The 25442-nt window shown below is 40.6% G+C and overlaps 1 protein-coding gene across 1 annotated transcript in view; it reads left to right on the top strand.

The window, feature by feature from the left end:
- The window catches only part of ARHGAP15 (Rho GTPase activating protein 15), an 850722-nt gene that overhangs the window by 560660 nt on the left and 264620 nt on the right, over nt 1–25442 (top strand). The window contains exon 11 of the mRNA XM_033947260.1: nt 3281–3358. Coding sequence (XP_033803151.1) covers nt 3281–3358 — 78 coding nt within the window. The remainder of the gene's footprint in view (nt 1–3280; nt 3359–25442) is intronic.

Here is a 25442-nt window from a genome sequence, read left to right as displayed (position 1 = left end):
TTTCTCCTGCTTTGTGTTACTATGTAAAATTTCAATAAAAATTTTGGAACTGAAAAAAAAAATTTCACACAGATAATTTAATGCAACGAGCTATGAGAAGACAGCTAAAGACAAAAATGGTTAATCTGTTATACCAAATAATTGGATGATGTTGTAACTGCTGCTCCAGCTTCGTAAAACACTCTCCTAGTTATGTTTTTTTTTTTGGTTTTTTTTTTTCATGTATTTATTTTTTATTGGCACATAAATTTGTTCAAGGTTATAACATTTGCTATATGAATTCTGATGTAATAATTACGAGGTTGAAATTCAAAGTGATTTAACCAGTCAGAAATGGTTCCTGGCCAGTTAAATTGCCTGTTTTGGGCTAACCACTAATTTTCAGCAGTACTTAATTTTCAGCAGTTACAGCCGGGTTCTGTTTATGGCCCTGCAATTGGCAGCCACCTAAAAAGCAGCCACTGATCACGTGTCAGTCACACACCATATACAGTATTGCGCCTCTAGGCAAGATGGAAATGTAGGGCTCTTTTTACAAAGGCGCATTAGGGCCTTAACGCGTGGAATAGCGTGCTCTAGCTGCTACCACCTGCTAGGCATGATAAAGAAGGGAATCACGAGTAGATCGGAGAAAGTTATAATGCCGCTTTATAGAGCGATGGTCAGACCACACTTGGAATACTGCGTCCAACATTGGTCTCCATACCTAAAGAAGGATATAAAACTGCTAGAGAGGGTGCAGAGACGAGCAACAAAGCTGGTGAAAGGTATGGAGAACCTGGATTATGAGGAAAGATTTAAGAGACTGGGGTTGTTCTCCCTTGAGAAAAGAAGACTGCGAGGAGATATGATCAAGACTTTCAAAATACTAAAAGGAATCGACAAAATAGAGCAGGAAAAAACATTATTTACAATGTCCAATGTGGCACGGACAAGAGGACATGGGCTGAAGCTAAGGGGGGACAAGTTCAGGACAAATATCAGGAAGTTTTGCTTCATGCAACGAGTGGTGGACACCTGGAATGCTCTCCCAGAAGAAGTAATTACGGAATCCACCGTTCTGAGATTTAAGGGTGAGTTAGATGTACATCTCTTTTTGAGTGGCATGAAGTGACATGGGTAAGGGTAAGCTAGATGCACTTCTCTTTACGAGAAGCTTAGAGCGATATGGGGACCAAAACTATGCCAGGGTATGCCTGGCGGGGCCTCCGTGTGTGTGGATCGCCAGACTTGATGGACCTAGGGTCTGTTCCGGAGATGGCGCTTCTTATGTTCTTAAGTTCTTATGTTCTCTTGAGCAGGCGGTAGTTTTTCGGCTAGTGTGCGCTAATCTGGTGGGTGCACTAAAAACGCTAGCGCACCTTCGTAAAAGGAGCCCATAAGCCAGGTTTTTCTGGGCCTACATTTCTGGCATCTATCTATGCAGTGAATTGCACCTAAGTAGACACTTTTCAGCTCCTAACTCTACTTCCAGCATTAGCCATGCCCATAGTGGGGTTATAAGCTGGAAGACACCTAAGTAGGTGTCGTTTATTTAGGTGCCGGTAGGTGCTTTAACATTGTTGGTTTTCACCATTTCTAATGACATTTGTCAATTAACTTAAAAAAAAGAATTTAGGTATTTATATACCGCCTATCACGTTATCTAAGCAGTTCACAATAAGGTATTTAAGTATTTTCCCTATCTGTCCTGATGGGCTCACAATTTATCGAACGTACCTGGGGCAATGGAGGATTGAGTGACTTGCCTAGAGTCACAAGGAGCAGCGCAGGATTTGAACCCACAAACTCAGGGTGTTGAGGCAGTATCTCTAACCACTAGGCCACTCCTTCCTTAGGTGCCAATAGGGTGACTTCCGGCACATAAGTTTTGACACCAGTTATAGAATTTCCCCTTTAGTGCCACTGAAAATAACTGGATAATGCTGAACTAAAACCATCTATTTTGGGGGTGTTCTAAGTATAAAGTTGACCCTTGGCCTGTTAAGTACCAATATATAGCACTTAACTGCCAAGTTTAATCACTTACATTGGATCACATAAAAGTCAGTCCTATCGATAGTACCTGTATATGTGGTAATCCATAGCCAGTTAAGTGCCTAATATCACACTTACCCCACCACCTTTTACAAAGCTGCGGTAGTGACTGTCGTCCAGAAAATGCTCTGAAACCCATTAAATCCCTACGGACATTAGAGTGATTACTGCGGCTTTGTAAAAAGAGCCCTTAACTGGATGTGTTAGTCAGCTCCAGAAACTTGGAATTTCAATGCCAATGCCCGAATATGACCAGGCATTGACAGGTTTAACACCAGTTATGATCGCTGGTCAGTCCCTAGTAGACCACGCTCCCCTACAGGAATTTAATCAGGAAATAGCTGGTTACCACACTACCACAGGGACTGGCAAGGTAACTTAAAATGTTCATTGCCAACCAACAGAAAGGCAACTTTAAAAATCCCTGATGACATCAGCAAAATTTCAACAGAACTGGATTCTTTCTCTATGAGAAGCAAAAGGAAAAAAAGAGTCTGAAGCATCAGGGGTAGATGAAAAAGTATGAACCAGATTGATTATGTGGAACAAACTTACAAGCATTTGGTTGCATGTACAAAATTATAACTTTGATGCCACAAAAAATTTGAGAACTGAATAATAGATTAGGCCTGCCTTAATCAGTCACTGCCTCTTTCTTGATGCAACAAATGGTTTAGCTCACAACTCCCTGCATAGTTTTCTTCTGTTTTATGATGCCATTAAAGGCCAGTGACCGAAAGGACTTCATTAAAAAAATGTTACTGGTCATTCTCTGTTGGAAAAGCATTTCAGAATGGAATGTGTAGTAGCGAAGCACTTTAGATAATACTAAACTATAATATTCAACATGTCATAATGGAAGAGTATTCTTTTTAGTGTTATATACTGAATTAAGAGGAGACCTATCTTCTTCAGTCTCTCTTGATTAAACTTAGGAAGCAATTAGGTAACCGTCATTTCTCTATTCTAATTCTCCATTTCACATATTAAGACAGCCTTTGATATGTGACCTAAGTTTAAATGATTATAAGGGAGTGGGGGGGGTACATGACTGAGTTTCCTTAGGATCATTCCCCCAACAAAGTTGAAGTAAAGCCATCTTACAACAGATGGCACTAATCTTCTGAGTCAGAGAGGCATGGCTCAGACAGGGAAGAGGTTAAATTTTATATGTACGCTGGTATTTTGCTTTCTGAAGCCTCGAGTGAGATAGCCTAAAACATTCTTTTATTATCATTCTTAGGGTTAGATGCTGATGGAATATACCGGGTGAGTGGAAATTTGGCAACAATACAGAAGCTACGATATATTGTTAACCAAGGTAAGTTGTCGCTACAAATTATTTCTATAACATACATATTTTCACTTTTGTTATTAGTTTAAATGAAATGCATTTTGTCAAAATTAAATCCAATACCAACATTTTCATCTAATGCATTGTTGATTTCAAAATGAAAAGAACAACCACATCTTTATCATAAACATATTTCAAAAATAATGAAATATAAGAAATCATAGTCCACATCAATGTGAGATGACTGAACAATATCAAAAGAAAAGCAGTAAGAAATTATGTAGAACCAGTGTATAACACTGGAACCATCACATCTTCACCTTGTGATAACTCAAATATCCACTTCACCCTTCAACAGAACCTTTTTTTTTTAATCAATAAGTTATCTTTCTAACTGACTCGGATCATATAAATAGAATCATTATCAAGCATTTATTGTAGAAAAAAACCATAACTTCTAATGCAGTCGCTCTTATTTTTCAATGTAAGAAATTCCTTTTGGCAGCTGAATGAATCAAGCCACACCCGGAATGTCTTTCTTCCGAAAATAACATCTTAAGAATTTTTTTTTTTTTTTTGTTCAGTTGGTAGAGCTACCAAGTGGGTAGCCCTAGTTGAAATATCCTCTTGAGAAGTTTCCAAAAACATAGTCAAATCTAATGGATCTAAATTAACCTCTTGCACTCCACTGTGCCAGCAAGAGGTTCAGAAACATAATGACATTCACAAATAGGAACAACCACGGCTGAAATTAGCCAAGCAATAATGGTCAAGGAGGAGAGCATTTCCTGATAGTTAATAATGACTGTCTGGAAAGTTCTGACCCCTTAACTTCTCCCAGCTGATCATTAAAGAACAGGAAATGTCCAGCCCTGAAGTCATTATTACTATTGTCAACTACTTGTTGCTAAACAAGAGAAAATACTTACAACGCAGATGTTACTATCTTATATGACAGCCAATAATAAATCAAGATGTCTATCTTTAACTGACCATTACTATATGTCCAAATTGCTAACCTGAGAATAATTGTCACACCATTTAAATCAGAAAAGTATTATAAAAACATGATAAAGTACAGCCAAAAGTGTGTTAATTGAATAAAGACCTATGTGATATATTAGTCATTGATAAAACATTACTCCCTGGAAAATTATTATTTGTGGATGTCATTCATAAATGGAAAAATAATTAAGGCCCTCTTGTACTAAGCCATGATAGAGATTTTTACCACGGCCCAGGGCACTAAATGCTCCAATGCTGCTCCAATGCTCATAGGAATTCTATAAGTGTCAGGGCATTTAGCGCTCCAGGCCACTGTAGAAATCTCTATCGCGGCTTAGTAACAGGGGTATGGGGTAAATAATGAAATATATATGATTGCTTTCCATAACTCAAAGGTACTTTCCTGCATCATATAGATTATTTTATGGTGTAACAGACTAGGCTAATATAAATAGAATATGCAGACCTAGACATAGAAGTCAACTTTTCAAAATGATTGTGGGTGCCAAACGCAATGGCAAAAAAAACAAAAAACAAAAACCTCTCAATACTTGGTGTCAAGCACCCCCAGCATGCACAAAGATGAATTCTGTGGACCTATAGACCAGTTTGGTAGTGATCAAAAGTCACTAGTGCCTCTAAGCCATTTTGGGCTAAATTCTATAAATGGCGACTAAAGTTAGGTGCCTTTTAGACACCTAACTTACCCCCCCCCCTTTTACGAAGCTGTGTTAGCCTTTTTTATTGCTGGCCATGGTGGTATTAGCTCCAATGCTTCAATATCTCCGCCCTCCCCCATCTCCCCAACATTCCTGGGCCTCCCTACCAAATCCCTGCTCCCCCCCCTCCCCCGTACCTTTGGAAGAGCAAATAGCAGGAGAGAAGCTCACTCTCTTCCGCCTACAGGGCTGAGTGCTGCAATGACCGGGGTTCCCATTTTGAGCCAATTAGGGCTGCACATCCAGAAAGCTGGTTTTGATTATCGGCACTTAGACGTTCCTGCTATTATAACGTCCAAGTGCCAACATAGGCTGGTTTTTGGACATTTTAAACTTTTGATTATGAGCCCCATATCATCTGTGTGCACCAATTTCTGTGCACAACTTATGGTGCCATATAAAGAATTTGGGGGTTAAAGCGGGAATCAGCATGTATGAACTGCCTGCGTACATCCACATTAATGTAGGAGCTTGGTGCAGTGGTTAAAGTTCCAACCTCGGCATCCTGAGGTTGTGGGTTCAAGCCCTCGCTGCTCCTTGTGATCCTGAGCAAGTCACATAATGCTCCCATTGCCCCAGATACATTAGATAGATTGTGATCTCACCAGGACAGACAGGGGAAAATGCTTGAGTACCTGAATAAATTCATGTAAACCATTTTTGGGAGAACAGTATAGAAAATTGAATAAATAAATAAAAATGATGCTCTAAATTGTGAGTTAACCCACAAATATGGAATGAAGTGAGGAAAAAGATGAGACATGAGCTAGAATTGTGCCTTAAGACTTGAGAGGTTTGGCACTTCTGGTTAGTTCAGTAGAAAACACAGAGCAGTTTATTCCACCTCAACGGATAGAACTTATCTCATAATACAATTCATTCTCTGTGTTAACTGTTTTGGATGAGGCTGGGAACACCTCCAGTAGTGAATGCAAAAAACTTAGCAGTTACCATAGATTAATTTTGGCTCTTAACATTTGGTAACTGCAAAAATTGAACACACTTGAGCAAAGGAGGCATAAAAGTTGAATTTATTATTTATTCCATGCTTACTGTACTGCTTTTCTGTTGGACAATCAAAGCAGTTTACAATCAATTTACAAAAATTTAATTAGCACAGAGAAACAGGATAGTGGAACAAGGTAAGAAGAGATGTGAGCACTGAATAATAAGAGCAGAATGTTTTCCTGTATCGAAGCTCACCATATCTCTGTTTTAAGCACTCTGATTAAAAATCCTTGAATGAATTAAGAAAAAAAGCAGGATTTTAATATTTTAGTTTTTTTTTTTTAAAAGTCTGTAGTTGAATTCCAACATAAGATGCAGGGAAAATGACAGAGGGGACATAAAAGATCATCTTTCCTCTTAGTAAGTGAGAAAATAATGGTAATTCACTATATGTCTGCCTTCAGCCCCACTTGTCAAAATGAAATACAAGTTTCATAGCACTAATAATCTGATATAAGTATTTTTCCAATTGTTGATGTTTTGTATGCCTAGATATTACTTGCAGAATTTCCAATGATTTTTTTCAGTATTCTTTTCTTACTGCTTTACCCCCCTTTTAGTGCCATAGAATTCCTATGAGCATGGGAGCTGTTACCGCCATGGCCAGCGCTAAAACACGAGCTATAGTTTTGTAAAAGTGTGTGTGTGTGTGGTGGTGGGGGGGGGGTTAATGATTTTTATTTCTATCTTTAAAACCAACTAATCTTTTTTTTTAATGGGAAAACTGAAGAGATTCAGAAGTCAGCTGCAATCCATTATCCAGTTTAGAATCCTGGAAGCTCCAGAATTTTTAGATAAGTTGACTTTGGAACACTGTAACGACGACAATGGAATCTAACGTTTGTGAAAAGCCGCAGAACAATCTCAACAGAATTTTCATTTCTTTAATCCGTTTCAGCTTTGCTTGTATGTTAACTGCTGCACTAATACCAAAACAACCCCCTAACAAGATAGAGTATTCATCCCTAAAGCTATTCATTAAACGTTGCCTTGTTCGGTGGTGGTTGGTACTGGATGTTAATGCAAGCTACAACAACTGCTACTGTCAAACACTTATAAAGTCAAACAACAAAAGCCCAAATGTTCCATAGTGATAAAGGGAATATTAAAAAAAGGCAGAAACTATGGAGTCCAATGTTCTTAATTTATTAAGATAAATTAAACAAAACTATCCGCTTTAAAGAGCAGCTCACCCACAGCAGACACGCACACACTTTCTTTCGGGTCTCCTTCATAAGAACATAAGAAGTTGCCTCCGCTGGGTCAGACCAGAGGCCCATCGCACCCAACAGTCCGTACCCGCGGCGGCCCATCAGGCCCATGACCTGTAAGGTGATCCTTTTCTAAGCCCTTGAATCCCTCTTATCGTTCTATCTATACTCTTTCTATAACCTATCTCTACCTCTATCTGTATCCCTCAATCCCCCTATCCTTCAGGAATTTATCCAATCCTTCTTTGAACCCCCATAGTGTACTCTGTCCTATCACAACCTCCGGAAGCGCATTCCAGGTGTCCATCACCCTCTGAGTAAAAAAGAACTTCCTAGCATTGGTTCTAAAATTGTCCCCTTTCAGTTTCTCTGAGTGCCCCCTTGTGCTTGTGGTTCCCAATAGTCTGAAGAAACTGTCCCTTTCTACCTTCTCTGTGCCTTTCATGATCTTGAAAGTCTCTATCATGTCTCCTCTGAGTCTCCGCTTTTCAAGGGAGAAGAGCCCCAGACTTTCCAAGCTGTCTGCGTATGAAAGGTTTTCCATACCTTTTATCATTTTCCTCACTCTTCTCTGGACCCTTTCAAGAAAGGTTATACCCATATTCATATCCACCTCTTGTTGTTTGAGTATATACTGACCTGGACTCCTGAGGAAGGCTTTTGTTAGCCGAAACACGGACCATGTTGGATTCGCCACAACCCCTTTTTGGGTCAGCTGCTCTTTACAGTGGATATGTTTCTTTAATTTATCTTAATAAACATCACATCGAACAATGGATTCCACAGTTTATGCCTTTTGGGGGGGGGGGGAAACACTTATAAAGTGCACTAGGAATGTACTCCTTTTACTAAGCCGCATTAGGGCTTTAAAGTGTGGAATAGCACGCGCTAAATTGCCGCCTGCCCTAGACCTTAACGCCAGAATTGAGCTCGTGTTAGGTCTAGCCACGTAGCTAAAATGCTGCATGCGCTAAAAATGCTAACACAGCTTAGCAAAAGGAGCCCTTAGTGAAAAACAGACCAGTCAATGTGTTTAGGACAGCTAGGATAAAATTAGAAGTCGGAAAACAATTAGAAGTCGTAAATTTAATTAGAAGTAGGATCCACTGTACCTAATTGGTTAAATCAGAAGTTAAATCTGTGCCCCCCAAAAAAAACAATCTATGCAAGCAGGAAATGAGGTGGGTTGAGAAGGAAATAGATGGTACAGAACTGGTCAGGACAAATTATTTTTTTTCAAAGGCTGTCTCAGATCGCCGTTGTAACTCTGATAGATAGCAAAAAGACACCTGAAATCAGAATTTTGGTTTAAAATCAAAACATCACATTTTAAAAGACAGATAAACCTTTTCTTTATTATCTGAAAAGCAAGAAGCTCCTGTTTTGAAAATTGGGATCAGATCTGGTTTTGTTTTTTTGCTTTAGTCAAGTGTTGTGTATAGAAGGCCTTTTGCAGAAGCCTCTTATCTTTGATTGCCTCTACAAGGAAACAGGCTCTTCCAGATGCAACATGTGGTCCCATCACAGTGTTTTGAATTTGGTTGCCATGGAGATGTATCCAAAAATTTCATGGTGTTCTGTCCTCTGACCTACAATATATAATTGTGTGACATTTTATACACACGCAACAAAAACTATTTTTTTCTCCATGTTTGCTCATAAACATTATTGCTAAGAAATGCAATAAAAACAAAAAGGAATAGATGAAGCCATAAAAATCAGACATACACAAAACAGAATATAATTTGAGTTTGGTGTTATGCTTACAAATTCTGAGTGTACCAAGATATTTTAAAAAGTTAGATGTGTCAATTTTCAAAGGCACTTATCTGGGTAGGATTGGATCCTATGCACCTTCCCACCCCATCTTCATAAGCTCCATCAAAGAATTATTCAGTAGTATTAAGTGGATCATGTCGCTGAATATTTCCTCTGGCCACCTCAGCACTATACGGATAGATCTGGATTCTATATATAGTTGCTCATCAAAATATCACAGGGTATTTAAATCTTATATTTTAGAATGCTTCATTTGGTGTCAGGCCAAAAGCGCGCCGGGACAAAGGCGCACCCAGACAATTGAGCGCAGCGAGGAGGCGCGCGCCGCTCAAAATTACTGTTTTTAGGGCTCTGACGGGGGGTGTGGGGGGAACCCCCCCACTTTACTTAATAGACATCGCGCCGCGTTGTGGGGGCGTTGTGGGGGGTGTGGGGGATTGTAACCCCCCACATTTTACTGAAAACTTAACTTTTTCCGTTTTTAGGGAAAAAGTTAAGTTTACAGTAAAATGTGTAGGGTTACAACCCCCCCAAACCCCCAATAACACCGGCGCGATGTCTATTAAGTAAAGTGGGGGGGTTCCCCAACAAAAACCCCTGTCGGAGCCCCTAAAAACTGTAATTTTCTTCAGCGCGTGCCTCCGTCTTGCGCTCAGTTGTCGGCGTGCGCCTTTGTCTTTCGCGCCGTTGTCTTTGAACCGCTTCATTTACCCCTCTTCTACGAAACTGCACCATCAGTTTGTAGCGTGGGGAGCCACGCTGAATGTCCTGCGCTGCTCCTGACGCTTACTCTCCACTCTTCCACCCACCCACCCCATCCACTCCTTTCCCATCCCCTCCTGCTGTGCGCCAACACCCTTTCCCTTCCCCCCTACCTCTTTAACATTTCCAGCGCGAGGAACAACCCCAACCTGCTACTGCTTGCACCAGCATTGGCTCTTCCTCTGACATCACTTATTAGGCGTGAGTCCAGGAAGTAAAGTCAGAGGAAGAGCCAACGCTGGAGCGAGCAGCAGGTTGAGGTTGCTGCCCACGTCGGGAATGTTAAAGAGGTTTGTGGGAAGGGAAGGAGTGTGCACACGGTAGTGAGGGACAGGGAAGGAGCAGGGGGGAGGAGAGGGGGAAAGAGGCTCACGCCCCCACCAAGAACAAAATAATCCTAGATTTATCAGATTTATAACTGACTAGGGAAATGAAAGAACCAGAGTATTCTATAAGGGGATTTTAACTTCCAATAACTTTTTTTTTTTTTTTTAACAATACCCCTCCATATCTTGAGCTCATTAAGTTTGCTGCAACCTGAATATATTTCCCTTTTTATTTTTTTTTTTTAGCAAGGTATTTCCTTTTTCTGGCTTTTCTTTTGCCGTCCAACAAGAACCACAACAAAACAAGCCATATTATTCTCTTTCTTCTATTCCGCAGGGCATTTTTGTGCAAGAAGAAACACTGATACAGAATCATCTTAGCTTCCATGTGATAAGATTATCTTTCAGCAATGATTTATTTTGCCCATTAAAAGTAGAAAAGATCAGTTGATCATAAGTGGGTCAGTTGAATTATAACATCTCTTAGTTCTTTGGAAACTTTTTTTTTTTTTCCTGAGTTCTCTTGCCTCAAAGCACCGGGCAGATATCACACTTTTAAGTTAAGAGGGGTTTTATCCTTCCTGCTCTTAATCAACAGAACTTCAAACAGGATATTGATGATGAGATAATGATGTTCACTTAGAGCTTGATTTATATAAAATTGAGAGAAAGATATTCAGCGAGCTGCTAATATTTTTAAAAAGTGTAAGGTGATAGAGCAGTGTCTCTCAAACTTTTTTTTTTAGCTCTGGCACATTAAACAGTGCGTTTTTTGAGGCACACTAAACGGAGCAAATGGTTTTCATGGCACATTATAATTGAAATTATAAAATTGCAAAACCAACAAAAAATTAAATTTGAGAATTATTTATTTAAAGTTCTTTAAGCTATGTATAGGTAATTGTAACAACGGTGAAACTAACCCCCTCCGTTACAAAGCTGTGCTAGCATTTTAACGCCAGCCGGGGCGATAACAGCTTGGATGCTCATAGGAATTCTATGAGCCTTGGAACTGTTACCGCTGTGGCCTTCACTAAAAACGCTAGCGTGGCTTTGTAAAGGAGGGGGTTAGTTTCACCGTTGTTACAATTACCTATAGGAGTAGGGGTAGGTAATAGTTAGAGGATTAGAGACAGTTACAAAATTAGTCAGGGACACTGTTCAGGCAATAAGGCCTGATGGGCCGCCACGGGAGCGGACCGCTGGGCAGGATGGACCTCTGGTCTGCCTCAGCGGAGGCAACTTCTTATGTTCTTAGGGGGTAAAGTACTGTAGCTAGAACAGAATTGCTAATCAATGTGATGGAAGTGCTTGTTTTTGAGTGCAAATTAACTCAAAATATGTCTCAATAGTCGATGAGCAAGCATTCATTTCATCATCCACCATCTCCAGTCATTCTTTTTTTTTTTTATTTAATTTCTGTCAGAGCTGAAAATCCAAGTTCACAAAGATAAAAAGATCCAAATGATAACAAAGCCTTGATTGCTTTGTTGCTCAAGTTAAGATAACTACTGCATAAAAAAATAAAATTACTTGTCGTTAGTTTACTCTTGTGGAACTTTTCAGGTAGACTTGCTTGGTGTTTTCTCGTTTTGGTTAGTTTTCAAAGACCAATCAAGTCAAAGAATGATGTTTGGCGGTTCTATCCTTATGCACACAGATGCACATAACATTGACAGACACTTGCTTACATAGAAACATAGAAACATGACGGCAGATAAAGGCCAAATGGCCCATCTAGTCTGCCCATCTGCAGTAACCACTATGTACATGTCATCTATTCTAGTGTATACCTATGAAGGAAATTAGAAGCAAATAAAGTAAAATTTTGGAATCTCTTATGGCACACCCAGAATCTCTTCGGGGCACACCACTGTGCCATGGCACACAGTTTGTGAGACACTGTGATAGAGAAAAGCAAAATTAAGTGCTGCCGCTAGCTTTCCTATTTTTCCCCCAAATGTAAAATTTACATTTACATGTTGAAAGCCTTAAGGAAGATCTATAAACCTAAACAGGAGGAGGAAACTGCCAGGTACAAAAGGTTTTCAATACATAGGAGGTCATTTTAGAAGGGTTAGATTGTATTAAATGGACATAACATGTGTAAGCACGTGTACCTCAGCATACATACCACACAACCAATAAATCATTAGATTCTGCAGTACAGTACTTGTGATACAACCAATCACAGGTTTATTAATTAACATGTTAAACTCACTTCCAATCTTTTCATAGTCAGATGGTAATGAACTGATCATAACATACCAAAAATGTAACTATTACAGTTTCCCTGGCATGGCCCATGATACTATGTAATACCCCACAGACCTATGGTGGTACAGCATATCAAAATATATATCAAGCCCAATAAGATTTCAGAGGGGGTCAAAACACAAAATACAAATATAAACTGCATATAAACCTTCCCACTCCATCTTCACCACCCATACTGAACTTCAGGATCACCCAACCCATGGCAAGGAAATTCCACCCAAAACTTCTTAAACACTACCCTCCCTCAACACTGCCCTCCTGAAACCCCACGCAAACTGTGTGCCACGGCACACTAATGTGCCTGCTCAAATTTTAGGTGTGCCATGGTACACTGGGGAGGAGAAGAGGCGCTGGTGCCGGCGCTGGCTGACTACCTTCAGGACACGATTCTTGTGGCAAGAGGTACATCCTGTAGGCAATCGGCCGGTGCCAGCTCTTCACCGACCCTCTTCCCTGCTGGCACCCGTCCGGGGGGCCTTCATGCAATCACGGACATCGACGTGATGATGTCATGCATGCACATGATGGGTGACTTCCGCGCACTTCCAGATGCCTCAAGCCGCGACCACCACGTTTAGTGTGCCGCGGCTTGAGAAAAATTGTGGGATACTGCCCTACATTTCATAGCGTGCAGTTCAAAAAAGGGCATGACTGTGGGTGGGATAGGGGGTAGGGGCAGAGCAGCATCATTCCCTGAAATTAGGCACAGTGTTATAAAATGCTTGGATTTATAGGCCCAACTGCCATCAGCTGACATGAGGATTTACACCGGCTTTCATCAAGCATAAGTTCTCGCAAACACCACTCTATAAAGGTTGCTTAGAGCTAATTGACCTTTATAAACTGGCACTTAGCGCAGATCTTAATGGCACCTAACTTTGGCTAACTATCACAACAACAAACAGAGCAAACTGATATAATACATTCTAATTATTTAGACCTCATACACCCTGGACGTTACTCGAATTACTTTCATGCCCATTGTTGGGGTGGTGCATTCATCATTGGTCTGCAATGCATTGACAACAGATGTGCATTCAAAAAGATGTAAATATGAAGAAGAACTTAATTTTAGCCCTGCTTAGTTTTCTCAGGGGCCGCGGTCTCTTTGTGGTTGTGATAGTTATGAATTTTTTTTTTGAGTAAGCGTGAAATTTTCACTTTGAGTTTGTTGGATTAGCCTAAATTTGGCTGCCACTTATAGAATGACCCTAAGGGCCATACTCTATAAACATCACCGTAATTTAGGTGGCGGTTGGCGCCCTACCGCTGCGAAACTTAATTGCTTTAATTGGCAAGCTAATTGACTGTGTTGTTTAAAATTGATTAAAAACTCATTAAAAAAAGGTCGGCGCCAGGAGGCTGTAGAAAGATTTATGGTATACTAATCAGTTACATAAACAAATACGTGCCTGTTAGTTTTCTAGGGAAGACCATAATATCTCATCCAGTTTCAGCTAGCTTTGCCTACTTACATGACAGAGACCCAGGCTATGAGAAATACTTTATTAGAAATATAAAAATATAATTCATAAGCCAGCAGCAATAACTAATTATTGTTCACAAAATATCCGAATGCATGTATGAAACTCAGTACATAATTATCACACCATACTTGTTAGATAAATAAGTAAAACTAATTCTTACACTCTAAATAATTCCTTATAATAATAATTCCTGATTAGCAGCAATCTATTACAGTTTATCACCAAGAGTAGCTTTACAAATCCTTATCCTATACAACAAATGGAATATTTTATCTAACCCCAGCTGATAAGATAGATATGTTCCTTATTCTCACCATCCAATTAGGCCTTAGCCCGGGAGACGGAATTATTCTTTTCAGCACGAAAGATATGAATTCCCTTGGTAAAGGAACAAGAGCTCATCAGCCACTGGTCCAGCTGTAAATTAGGTTGGCAGCAAAGGTTTCCTTTATGTGATGGAATCCAGATCTGTTTAAAGTCCGGTTCTCTCTCTCTCAGACAGAGAGTGACAAGAGGTAACTTTCCAGGTCTTAATTATTATAAAAAATGTGCAGAGAAAACCTATGAGAAGATGCGAGCTTCCTCACATCCCAACACAGACTAAATTATAATTAGCACATTTCACTTGGATCTCGTCAGATGACCTCTCCGGACCAATCCAGAAACATAACTTAGATGAATAGCCTTTCTGTATAGAGTCTCGCACAAGCCGTGAAACAGAGGCGTCTTCGTTAGATAAGAAGCACAGGAGCAATGCCTCCCCCAAGATACACACAGGCTGAGCATGTAGGCACAGCTGGATGTCCTTGACTAGAATACAGTTCTGGTACATACCCAGAATGCATCAGGCATAAACAGCAAAGATGTATTCTTCTTTCTCTTCTTGCTAGGTTTAGGCTGGAATGATTTCTTGCAAACAATGGTTCAGGCTTGATGATGTCAGAGAAGCCTAACCTTCAGATGTAAATATGGAAACACCCCTACAAGGTGTCTAGAGTGTAGACTGCTGTTAACATGTCTACAGCAGGATGCCTAACGGTGCCTTATGTCTAAGTGGGCATGGTTTAGGCGCGGAGTGGGACTTAGGTGACATTGGGTGCAATTCACTAAAAAACTTAGGCATCTGCAATGTAGGCCAGTGAAACCCTGGTCTACATTGCAGACACCTAAATTTTCTGGTAGGTTGCTGTTAGTCGTGATTCTTGAAACGGCACTTAAGTGCAATTAACAGCCATTTTTGTAGGCAGCTGCCTATTTAGGTGCTGTTTATAGAATCTGGCCCTAAATGTGTATCATGCAGTATGTCTTTACACTTAGGCCCTCTTGTACTAAAGTGCACTAAGCGATTAGCGCACGCTAAATGCTAACGCGTGCATGTTAGTCTATGGATGCATTAGCGTTTAGCGCACACTAATTCAATTAGTGCATGCTAATCGGTTAGCGCACCTTAGTAAAAGGGGGGGTTAGAGTATTTCACAAAAGGCTCTCCATACAGTGATCCTTTTGAGTAATACCTAGGAAATTTGGACATTCCAGCTTGGATGTCCCTTTGCTAACCTAAATGTTCTATGCAAAATCTGCCTTTAGGTTTAGAAACCACATATGCCTCCTTTCACATGTCTTTTTGTGTGTGTGTTAACAGTGCAGCACAACAGACAAATATTACTGAATATAGAGATCACAGTAATAGGTCCATTAACAGCTGTGGAACCTCAATGTGGATTTTAAACAGCAATTTTTTTGCTTATTTATTTCAACTCACTTTCCCTGTTCTCCCATTTGCTTTGTTTCCTGCCCCTGTCAGCATGTCAGAGGGTAAACAGAGAGCCACACATTAAGCACATTAATCTCCTTTTTTTCCAAAACAAAGCAGTCCTATATTTATAAATGTTTGAATTATAAATTAGCAGGCATAAGCCAAGTGGTATGGAGACTCAAATATAAAATTAAGACCTTCCCACATTTTTACTACTTAATAAAAATGACTGGCCCAATCCAAATGGGTTTATATGTTCAGAGGCAGGTGTAAAACATTTAAATCCCATTTTTCAATTTTCAGTTCATGTGAAAAATAATTCCTTAGTAAGGTGCCTGAAATTAGGCACCCAGAGGGAACCTGGTGGAAGCTTAGAGAGGCATAATCAAAAAAAGTTGGCAGCAGGGAAATGTTCATTCTCAAAAAAACCCCCAAAACATCCAAATTGAGGGGGGGGGGGTGTTTTGACAATGGCCTACCTGCACGTTCAGCAATCTACTCACCTAGACTGCCATTACGTCTATCCCTACACTACATTCCCGACCAAAAAAATCGCCCAAGTCCCAAACACCCAAAACCAGACCTTTTAGGCAAAGGAGGGGCCAGTCCTTCGCCTAAAAGCAGGATTCTGTAGCCGACATCTGTCAAAAAACAACGCCGGTTGCAGAATCCTATAACTGCCCTCCCCCCCCCCCCCCCCCGTAATAGTTGTGGCAGGAGATAATTCTATATATGTTGCAGTGGTGGACCTAGAGTATGTGACACATGTGACACATGATCATTTTTAACTCCTCTCCCCCAATATATAAAAAAAATATTTTTAGTAATTTTAGTTATTTATTTATTTTTATATTCCATCTTCCCCAGAGAGCTCAGAACGGGTTACAGTTTAACATTCACAGTGTTACATTACATAGGGTTAAAATCCTCTACAATCCCATGCCGGCGCTGTGGTGCAATCAAAATAAGCAAAAAAGACTTTTCTCTCTCTTTTAGGTCCTTGCTCATGCTTGCTGTCTAACACCCGCCCTGGAAGGATACACATTTCAAATCTGTATTGTAATCACAAAATAGAAGATAAAATTATTTTCTACCTTTTATTGTCTGGTCATTTTATTATTCAAATCATATTGGTCCCAGGCTCTGGTTTCTGTTTGTCTTCTGTTAACCCGCTCACCAGGGTCTCCTGCGCATTTGACATTTTCTTCTTTCTCCATGCTCGCCATCCATCTTCCATCTCTGTACCTTCCCTTCCACTGCCATATCCAACATTTCTGTTTCTTTCCTACTGTCTCCCATCTCCATCTCTCTCCCAATCTTGTGCCCTAGGTCAAACCTCTATATTCCCCTCCATGCAGCATCTCTCCCTTCCTCCCTTCCATTATTATGTACAGTATTTTTTCTCTTTCCCCATGCACCATCTCTCCCAGCCCTTTACCCTATATCCAACATTTTTCCCTCTTTCTTCTCCATGCCTGTCTCCCTCCCCTTCATCATATGCAGGATTTCTCACTCTCACCCCTTTCTACCTCTTTTTTGCATCTCCCTTCCTCTTCTCCAGCCCATGTCAAATAATTTTAACTTTCTCCTCTCTCCTTTCTCCTATCCCCCTATGCAACAGCTTTTCATCCTTCCATCCCATCCCCTCCAGACCCGACTGACTCCCCCACTCCATCCCACCATGAGATTTTTTGTGGTCTGCTCCATCAGAGCTTCTCTCTGCCGTGTCATCAGTGACATCATCAGTGACGTGGCAGAGGGAACGACCCGGCAGGCTATAAGAAGCCTGTTTAGAGTGTTATCTCAATGTCGGCAACCTTAACTCACTGCACCGTTAGCGTTGGGCCTTTCTCCGCCTTCCATGAAGGCAGGTCCCGGCAGAGAGGAAGGCCTGACACTGGCAGAGCAGTGAAGTCCCTGAACCATGACTCCGACTCCAGGAGCGCCCCCTTATGATCTGCACCTTGGGCAAACTGTTCCCCCCTGTCCCCCCCTTGGTACACCACTGATATATTGTCTAAAAAAATTGGTGCTCAAAAAAATTAGCGTGTAGCACAATTCTATAAATCGCCTCCACAATTAGACACACATAATAGAATCACACTTAGTGCCCATCCGCTTGACTAATATTTAGGTACAGGCCTTGTGAAACTATAAATTATGCATGGATCAGTTGTATTCTAAAATAGTGTGACTAACTTTTAGGAATGCCCACAACCCGCCAGTGCTGCTCCTCTGGTCACGCTCCCTTTTGAGATCATGTACTAGAATTTATGTGCATCACTTTATAAAATAGGCTTAGGAAGTTGTGTATGTAAATTCTAATTAGTGCCAATAATTGCTTATTAATTGGCAATTATCAGCACTGACTGGTTTGTTAACCAATTAAATCGTGCATGCAGATCTGTAGTGTGCACAGATTTGTGTGCACACCTTTAGGCAGAGTATATAGGATTCGGGGGAGGGGGGTTGCATGTGTACCTGAGTATATGCATCCATGCCTAATGTTTAAGTATGAGCACTTATGCCAGAAATAGAGCTGGAGTAAGTGTTAATGCCTACGTGCTGCTGGTACCCTCCTAACTTACTATCCTCTAAAGTTGCATGTACAGGTTTGTGCCCTGATCACGCTGCACCAGTGTGTACACCATGTTGCAATTACATGGTATGTAAGTGATGTGGGGATTTACATGATAGTGCTGAGATAGATTTTTGGCAATTACATTTTAATGTGTATACATACATGACTAAATGCTTTTATTATTAACATTTTATGAATGTAAAGGGCATATAAATGCTTTAGAGTTGTGCACTGGTATAGTGAGGGTGAGAGACGCCTGGGAGGGTGGCACCCCCTCCCTTGTCCTCTTCTCCACCCCCATGCATTCCTTCCCTGCCTCCTCCTGCTGCGCCTGTGCCGGCCCGCCCCTGTCCTTTCCCTGTACCTCTTTAACGTTCCCGGCACGAGCAGCAGTGCCAGTGTCGGCTCTTCCTCTGACGCCACTTGCTAAGCGTGATTCCAGGAAGTGATGAAGTTCTTGGAGGAAAAATCCATAGTCCGTTATTGACAAAGACAGGGTGGAAGCCACAGCTAGCCCTGGATTGGTATCATGGAATGTTGCTACTCTTTGGGTTTTGGCCAGGTACTAGTGACCTGGATTGGCCACCTTGAGAACGTGCTACTGGGCTCGATGGACCATTGGCCTGACCCAGTAAGGCTATTCTTATGTTCTTATGGTTCACATACAGCCAATTCAAATATGTACATCATGATCTGGTGTGTCCGTGGCTTAATTAGCCTTTCAAAAATGTAGTTCTCTCGATTTTGTTCAAAAAAGTATTTTCTTCTTGCTGTGCCAGTGGAAGCCAACTTTAAAGAATAAGGCTCCTGAACATTGTTTGCTTTGATAGCATATGCCACTTATAATTTGCATGCATGACTGAAATAACATTGACTGCATTGATAGAGTAGCCTAATAGTGTAGTGGGCTGAGAACCAAAGAAAACCAGGTTCAGTTCCCACTGCTTCTCCCTCTGACCCTGGGCAAGTCACTAAATCCTGCATTACTTACGAAACAAAAGCATGGGTCTTGGAAAATTCATCAGGGCTGTTTCATCTCGATGAAATGGCCATGATGAATCTGATTTAGCATGGGGGGTGATACCCACACCCCCAAAAAAATTATACTGCGATCCCCCCTACAACGCTCTGTATTACTATTTAAAAGGGTTTATCAAAGACCTTCGGTCACTGTCCTCACTGGGAAGAATACCAGGAGTTCAAAATAGTATACAAATTAAGTTTTATTACATAAATATAGCATTTCTAGCCATAATCATTAATTAAGTACAGAGTTTGAATCAATACGTTACCGGTTATTGCATCATCACTCCGTCGGGGGACCACGATCAGGAGGCTTATTCAATATGTCATCACACAGCTCGTCAGCAGTGGAAAAGTACTTTTTACCCATCCCCTCATTGTGGATTAGATAATCGGACGCGTGCTACTTGCATGCCGAACTGATGGAAAGCACCATTTATATTGTACTTTTTACCCATCCCATCATTGTGGATTGGATAATCGGACGCGTGCTACTTGCATGCCGAACTGATGTTTACCAATCAGTATGTGTTAAAAACACCTAGCTTTGCTCGTGAGCTGAGTACCCATCCCCTCATTGTGGATTGGATAATCGGACGCGTGCTACTTGCATGCCGAACTGATGTTTACCAATCAGTATGTGTTAAAAACACCTAGCCTGGTTCGTGCTAATCTCATGCTTAGCTGATGTGCTTCTGTGATCACCAATCAGTATGTGTTTACGACTTGTTTTCATAGTACTTGTGTTTTCCCTGTAACAACTGCCACGTATCCAAGGCAATCTCACTCAATATCAATATTCCTCACATTCCATTCGTTTCTCATTTGTATCACATTCGGTCCTTATTGAGTGATATTGCCATAGGATATCATCGTAGGCCGGGTTAGTTTACAGCATAGTCCATAAACCACATAACAATTCCACAAGGACAGAACAAGTACTACTATGGTCAGAATAAGTAAAGGGTGAATTAACCAATTCAAAGTGGTAGTGGCTGATGGTGAATATCCCAGAAACACATCCCACCAGTGATGCGATGTCGCATCCGCAATTGTGGATCCAATATTAATAATTTGTTCTGCTACAATGGTGGTACTAATCTGGTGCTCTATTATACTTTTGTTCAAATTTCTTATGGACTGATTTATCATACGGGACCTTTGTATTATTGCTTTTAACTTTTCCAACTTCAAATCCCAATTTGGAACGGAAAAGTTGTTTTCCCAGAGTAGATTTGTTCTAAGTCCTATATCAGGTGTTAAAACATAAGTTTGATTCTGCCAAAGAAGTGTTGACATATTGTGTAAGCATCCTGCAAAGGGTACTATCATTTTTGGTATTATTGGCTCATTAGTCACCACACATATTACGCGTGGTGCTATTTCAATCATATACTGATAAGTTATCGGTAATATAGTCCATTCACATACATTTACAGTATTTTGTAGTAAACATGGTTCATATACTATTGATTGTAATTTACAAATTCGCCCTTGCAAAGTGGAGTCACAAAATGTTAAGTCATGAGTTTTGTTATTCACATCAATCATTTGTCCATTAAATTTAGGTGCCCAGAAAAATTGCTTCTGAGGTTCCCCTAGTATGAGGGGTAACACTACATATTTACACATAATCATTTTTTTTGTAACATTATACATTTTAAACATTCCTATGCAGCGAGTATCGTAACAAAATACCTCTGGGCCGAACTGTTCCATGTCATAAAATCTTCTGTTTGACAACACAGGACTATCACTTCTGCAGTTATATTCAAGGTAGTATTTAGTCCCTCATATAATACGTATTGGGCGATTGGTCTGATTTGTTCATTGCTTTTAATTTCTGTAATCCATGTATGGTCTCTTATTGTCACATTTGCAATGATACATCTGGAATTAGCACTGCAAGTGAAGTTATCTTGCTTTCTATTCATTGAAGAATGCTTCCATCTCCATGACGTAATGACCCCTTCTTTAACTGTAATATGTCACCCTGGGGCAGCGCCTCTTACCCCATACCATATTCCAAGGATTCCAAGGCACACGTATATCTGCAAGTTTCAGAAAACATTATTACTCTCTCAAATAACATTTCTCCTGAGGGACATATTCCCATTTTTCCACTCCCGGTTTCATTACAAGGAGAGCCTTATCTTTCCCGATTGCAATCACCTCCGCTGGTTCCGGAGGTCCTCTGGGATTACTAATCCAGATTTTGGCTCCTACGTTTACGGTATTTGTAGCTCCAAACCCCCCTTCCCCTCTTATAGTCAGCTGAGAAGGAGGGGTTATTTCTCTAATTGGCACGATATAAATTGGTATCAATAACAATTGAGCTACTCGTTCCCCCTTCGCAATTATTACATCATTTTCTCCTAAATTTATCAATATGACTTTAACCTCCCCTTGATAATCAGCATCAATTACTCCCCCTAAAGTGATAATTCCTCTTATAGCAAAACTGGAACGGGTAGCTAATTGCCCATAATGCCCTGTGGGAATTTTCACTCCTACTCCGGTAGGAATAACTTTTACCGATTGGGGATTTATAACCAATGTATCCATACTGTACATATCTAATCCCGCAGCCAATGGCGTGGCCCGGTAAGGAATATTGGCTTCAGGGTGTATTTTCCAATATTCCATGGCAGCTATGGACAGTTTCCCAATTGTCAAATTGGGGGTTAACATTCTCATTAACGGGGTGGTTGATTCCGTTAAAGGCCTATTGTTCAATTTTTGTAATGCTGTAGATACATTATCCCTCCATTGCCCATATTTGCCATCTGTAGTTAATTTTTTAAGGGCCTCCTTCAAAAGTCCATTCATCCGTTCAATTAATCCCGCTGCTTGGGGATAATAGGGCATGTGATATACCCATTCAATATTATTTTCCTTAGCATATTCTTTTATCTGCCCTCCCGTAAAATTTGATCCATTATCAGTTTGTATTTGTAAGGGCATACCATAATACTGAATTATCATGTCTAAAGTTCTTAGAGTGCTCCATTGTGACGCAGAAGCACAAGGGAATGCTAGTAATAGTCCTGAGTATGTATCTACAGCAGTACACATATATTTACATTTGCGACTTTCGGGTAATGGTCCTATGAAATCCATTTGCCAAATCTGGGCTGGCAACCGCCCCCTGCCTATGTGCCCCATTACCGTATGTGGTACTTCCCGTTTCTTGATATGTTGACACACCGGACATTTTCCGATCACATGTTTGATCACATCTATCGTCAAAGGAATCCCTCGTTCCTGAGCCCACCTGTAAGTAACTTTTTCTCCAAGATGTCCACTTTTCTGATGTGCCCAAATGGCTGTACCTTCCAACCATTCTTCCACCTTAGGAATTTCATTAGTAGTTGTTACAGAAATGGCAGTTGCAGCATCTGCTTGGGAATTAAACAATCGTTCCATTGAATCAACAGGCATATGTGCATCTACATGAAATACTGACACTGTTGTCTCCTGTACAATTTATTCTATGTCTTGCCACAATTCTTTACCCCACAGTTCCTTACCATGAATTAACCAATTATGGGACTTCCACCCCATTAACCATGTAGCAAGACCATTAGCGACCGACCAGGAGTCAGTAAAAAGATGACATTCCCCTCCTCTTTCTTTCCTTAAAGCAGTGACTACCGCCATCAATTCAGCGTATTGACTGCTCATTCCTTTTCCCTCCATCACCAGGGTAGTATCAGTTTTAGGGTTATAGGCCACACTTTTCCATTTCCGTTCTCCCCCCACATATTTGGCAGACCCATCTGTGAACCAAGCATGTTTTTGTTGTTCTGACGTGAGATTATCAAATCCTACTCCCCATTTAACTGGGGATTCATGAGCATATACTGGCTTCCTGATTTCCAGCTCTCCGTTAGGAATATTAGCTATCTTTTCATGCAAAGTAGCTACCCCATGCTCACCTATTTTAGCTCTTTGGGAAATATACCATTTCCATTTAATAATACTTTGTTCCTGAGCATGTCCTACTCTATTTGTCTTGGGATCAGACATTACCCATTGCATAATTGGAATTTGTGGTCTCAATAGTACTGTATGATCTAATGTAATCTGTTCGGTCTCAGCCAACGCCCAATAACATGTTAAAAGTTGTTTTTCGAAGGGAATATATTTTTCACCTGCTTCCGGGAATTTCCTGTTCCAGAATCCTAATGGTTCCCGTTTTCCACTTTGTTTTTGCCATAATGACCAATTAGCATGCATTTGATTAATAGATACATGTAATTCCACTTCCCCTTCTCTCATGGGCCACAAATCTACAGCTGTCTGTATGGCTTGTTTAGCATTTTCAAAAGCAACCTGTTGTTCTTCTCCTCACATAAACTCATATTTTTTACGAGTTACCTTGTATAATGGGCTTAGTAGTTGACTTAAATGTGGAATATGTTGTCTCCAAAATCCAAATAAACCAATGTATGATTGCATCTCCTGCTTATTCTTTGGAGTAGGAAAATCTAATATTTTTCTTTTTGCTTTCTCTGTGATTTCCCTATGTCCTCTATTCCACTGAATTCCTAAAAATTTTACTGATGTTGCCGGTCCTTGTATTTTTGTTGGATTTATTTCCCATCCCTTCTTTTTCATATGGTCAATTAATAAATCCAACTGCCCTTTCTTCCTTATGTATCTGTTAGTTTGTATGTCAATATGTCAAAACTCATGTAATTTACTATAAATAAGTATATGTGTACACCTTTTGTTTTTATTTGTAAATCGCTTAGCAAATTATAAACTTGAAACTTGAATCTCACAAATTTCCATATTTTTCTTGCTCTATCTGTAAAACTGATTCTGGCCCCTGTATTAATTAACATTGGGGCGGCCGTAAGTGCCCAAAATCAAAGGTGCTACATACCTCAAGCTGAATTCAGAGTCTGACTTCTTTCCCTTATCCTGCGTCTCCAAAATTGAGTCCACAGGAAAGTGATAGGAGTCCGGCAGGGCTGTGAAGGTTTGAGTGACCTTGGTATTTAGATACAGAAAGTCAGGACATCCCTATGCACTAACACTGTTTTTTTTTTTTTATATTGATCCTTCTCTCCTTCTTTTTCATTATAATTTGTTTGTTTTTTTTTTTTAAATATATGCCTTTCTGACTGTCTGTTTTAATAATTACACAAATGTATTTCTACCCTTTTTCATTTTGTTTCGGTAAGTTCCCCAAACAAACCGGAAACCTTATTTCAGACAATTTGTCTGTGTATCAAACAAGCTGCTGAAAAGTTCTCAGCCGGCCTACAAACAATGCTGAAAACTAGTTAGCCTGCTTGTCACTACAACAAAAGAGAAGGAGGGGCTGCCCTCCTTTGATGTAACTTCTCTTCCCGCCAAAGACTGCCACAGAATCAGAATCAGATCTCCGACTCCAACTCAACCACTTCACCCATTTCATATCTCCTTCCCCACTTCTTTGCCTAAATCTTCCCAATATATCCACCTCAGCCTGAGTGAAATCCTCTAAACTTTCTCTTGCTTGCACATGGGGCACCAATTCAGTCTCATACATCACCTGATCCCCCTCCGCTGCGGGTGTCCCATCCACATTTAATATTACACCATCCCTATTCCGTACCGGGATTCTTTGTCCATCCCCTCCTCTTTTATCCTGCCTATCTGGTCCATAAGTGGTCTGATGTTTTCGTCTAGTTACTGGTTTTACCGATGGGTTACTTACACCAACGGGGGGACCTATTTCTGGATCAGGACACCGAGGTCCTCCTGGACAATCGTCCCAATCCCATCCATCATCCGAGTCAGTACTATCCCAAACATCCCCATCTCACTTACTAGGGTCCCAATTTACTGTAGCGGCCGCAATATGTTTCTGCACCTTTATCCTATTTACTTGACCGCGCCTTTTCTTATATTTTGTGGCAGCAATATAAACTGCAGATTCCTCAGCTATCTTTTGATAGTAATCTAACTTATCTCTTAAAAGCTTACCACTACATTCTGCAACCGCATGTGCACTATACGGTATGCAGAAGTTAACACCCAGCTCCTTCGAGCCAGAGCAACTACATCACCCGATTTATCGGGGCATTTTTCTAAAGCTTGTACAAGATCAAGTGGTTCTGCCCTTCCCAGAACCCAGAGCAACTACATCACCCGATTTATCGGGGCATTTTTCTAAAGCTTGTA

The sequence above is a fragment of the Geotrypetes seraphini genome, chromosome 5 (genome assembly GCF_902459505.1).
Source record: "Geotrypetes seraphini chromosome 5, aGeoSer1.1, whole genome shotgun sequence".
NCBI lineage: Eukaryota > Metazoa > Chordata > Amphibia > Gymnophiona > Dermophiidae > Geotrypetes > Geotrypetes seraphini.
This window is presented reverse-complemented; position numbering and strand designations above follow the sequence as displayed.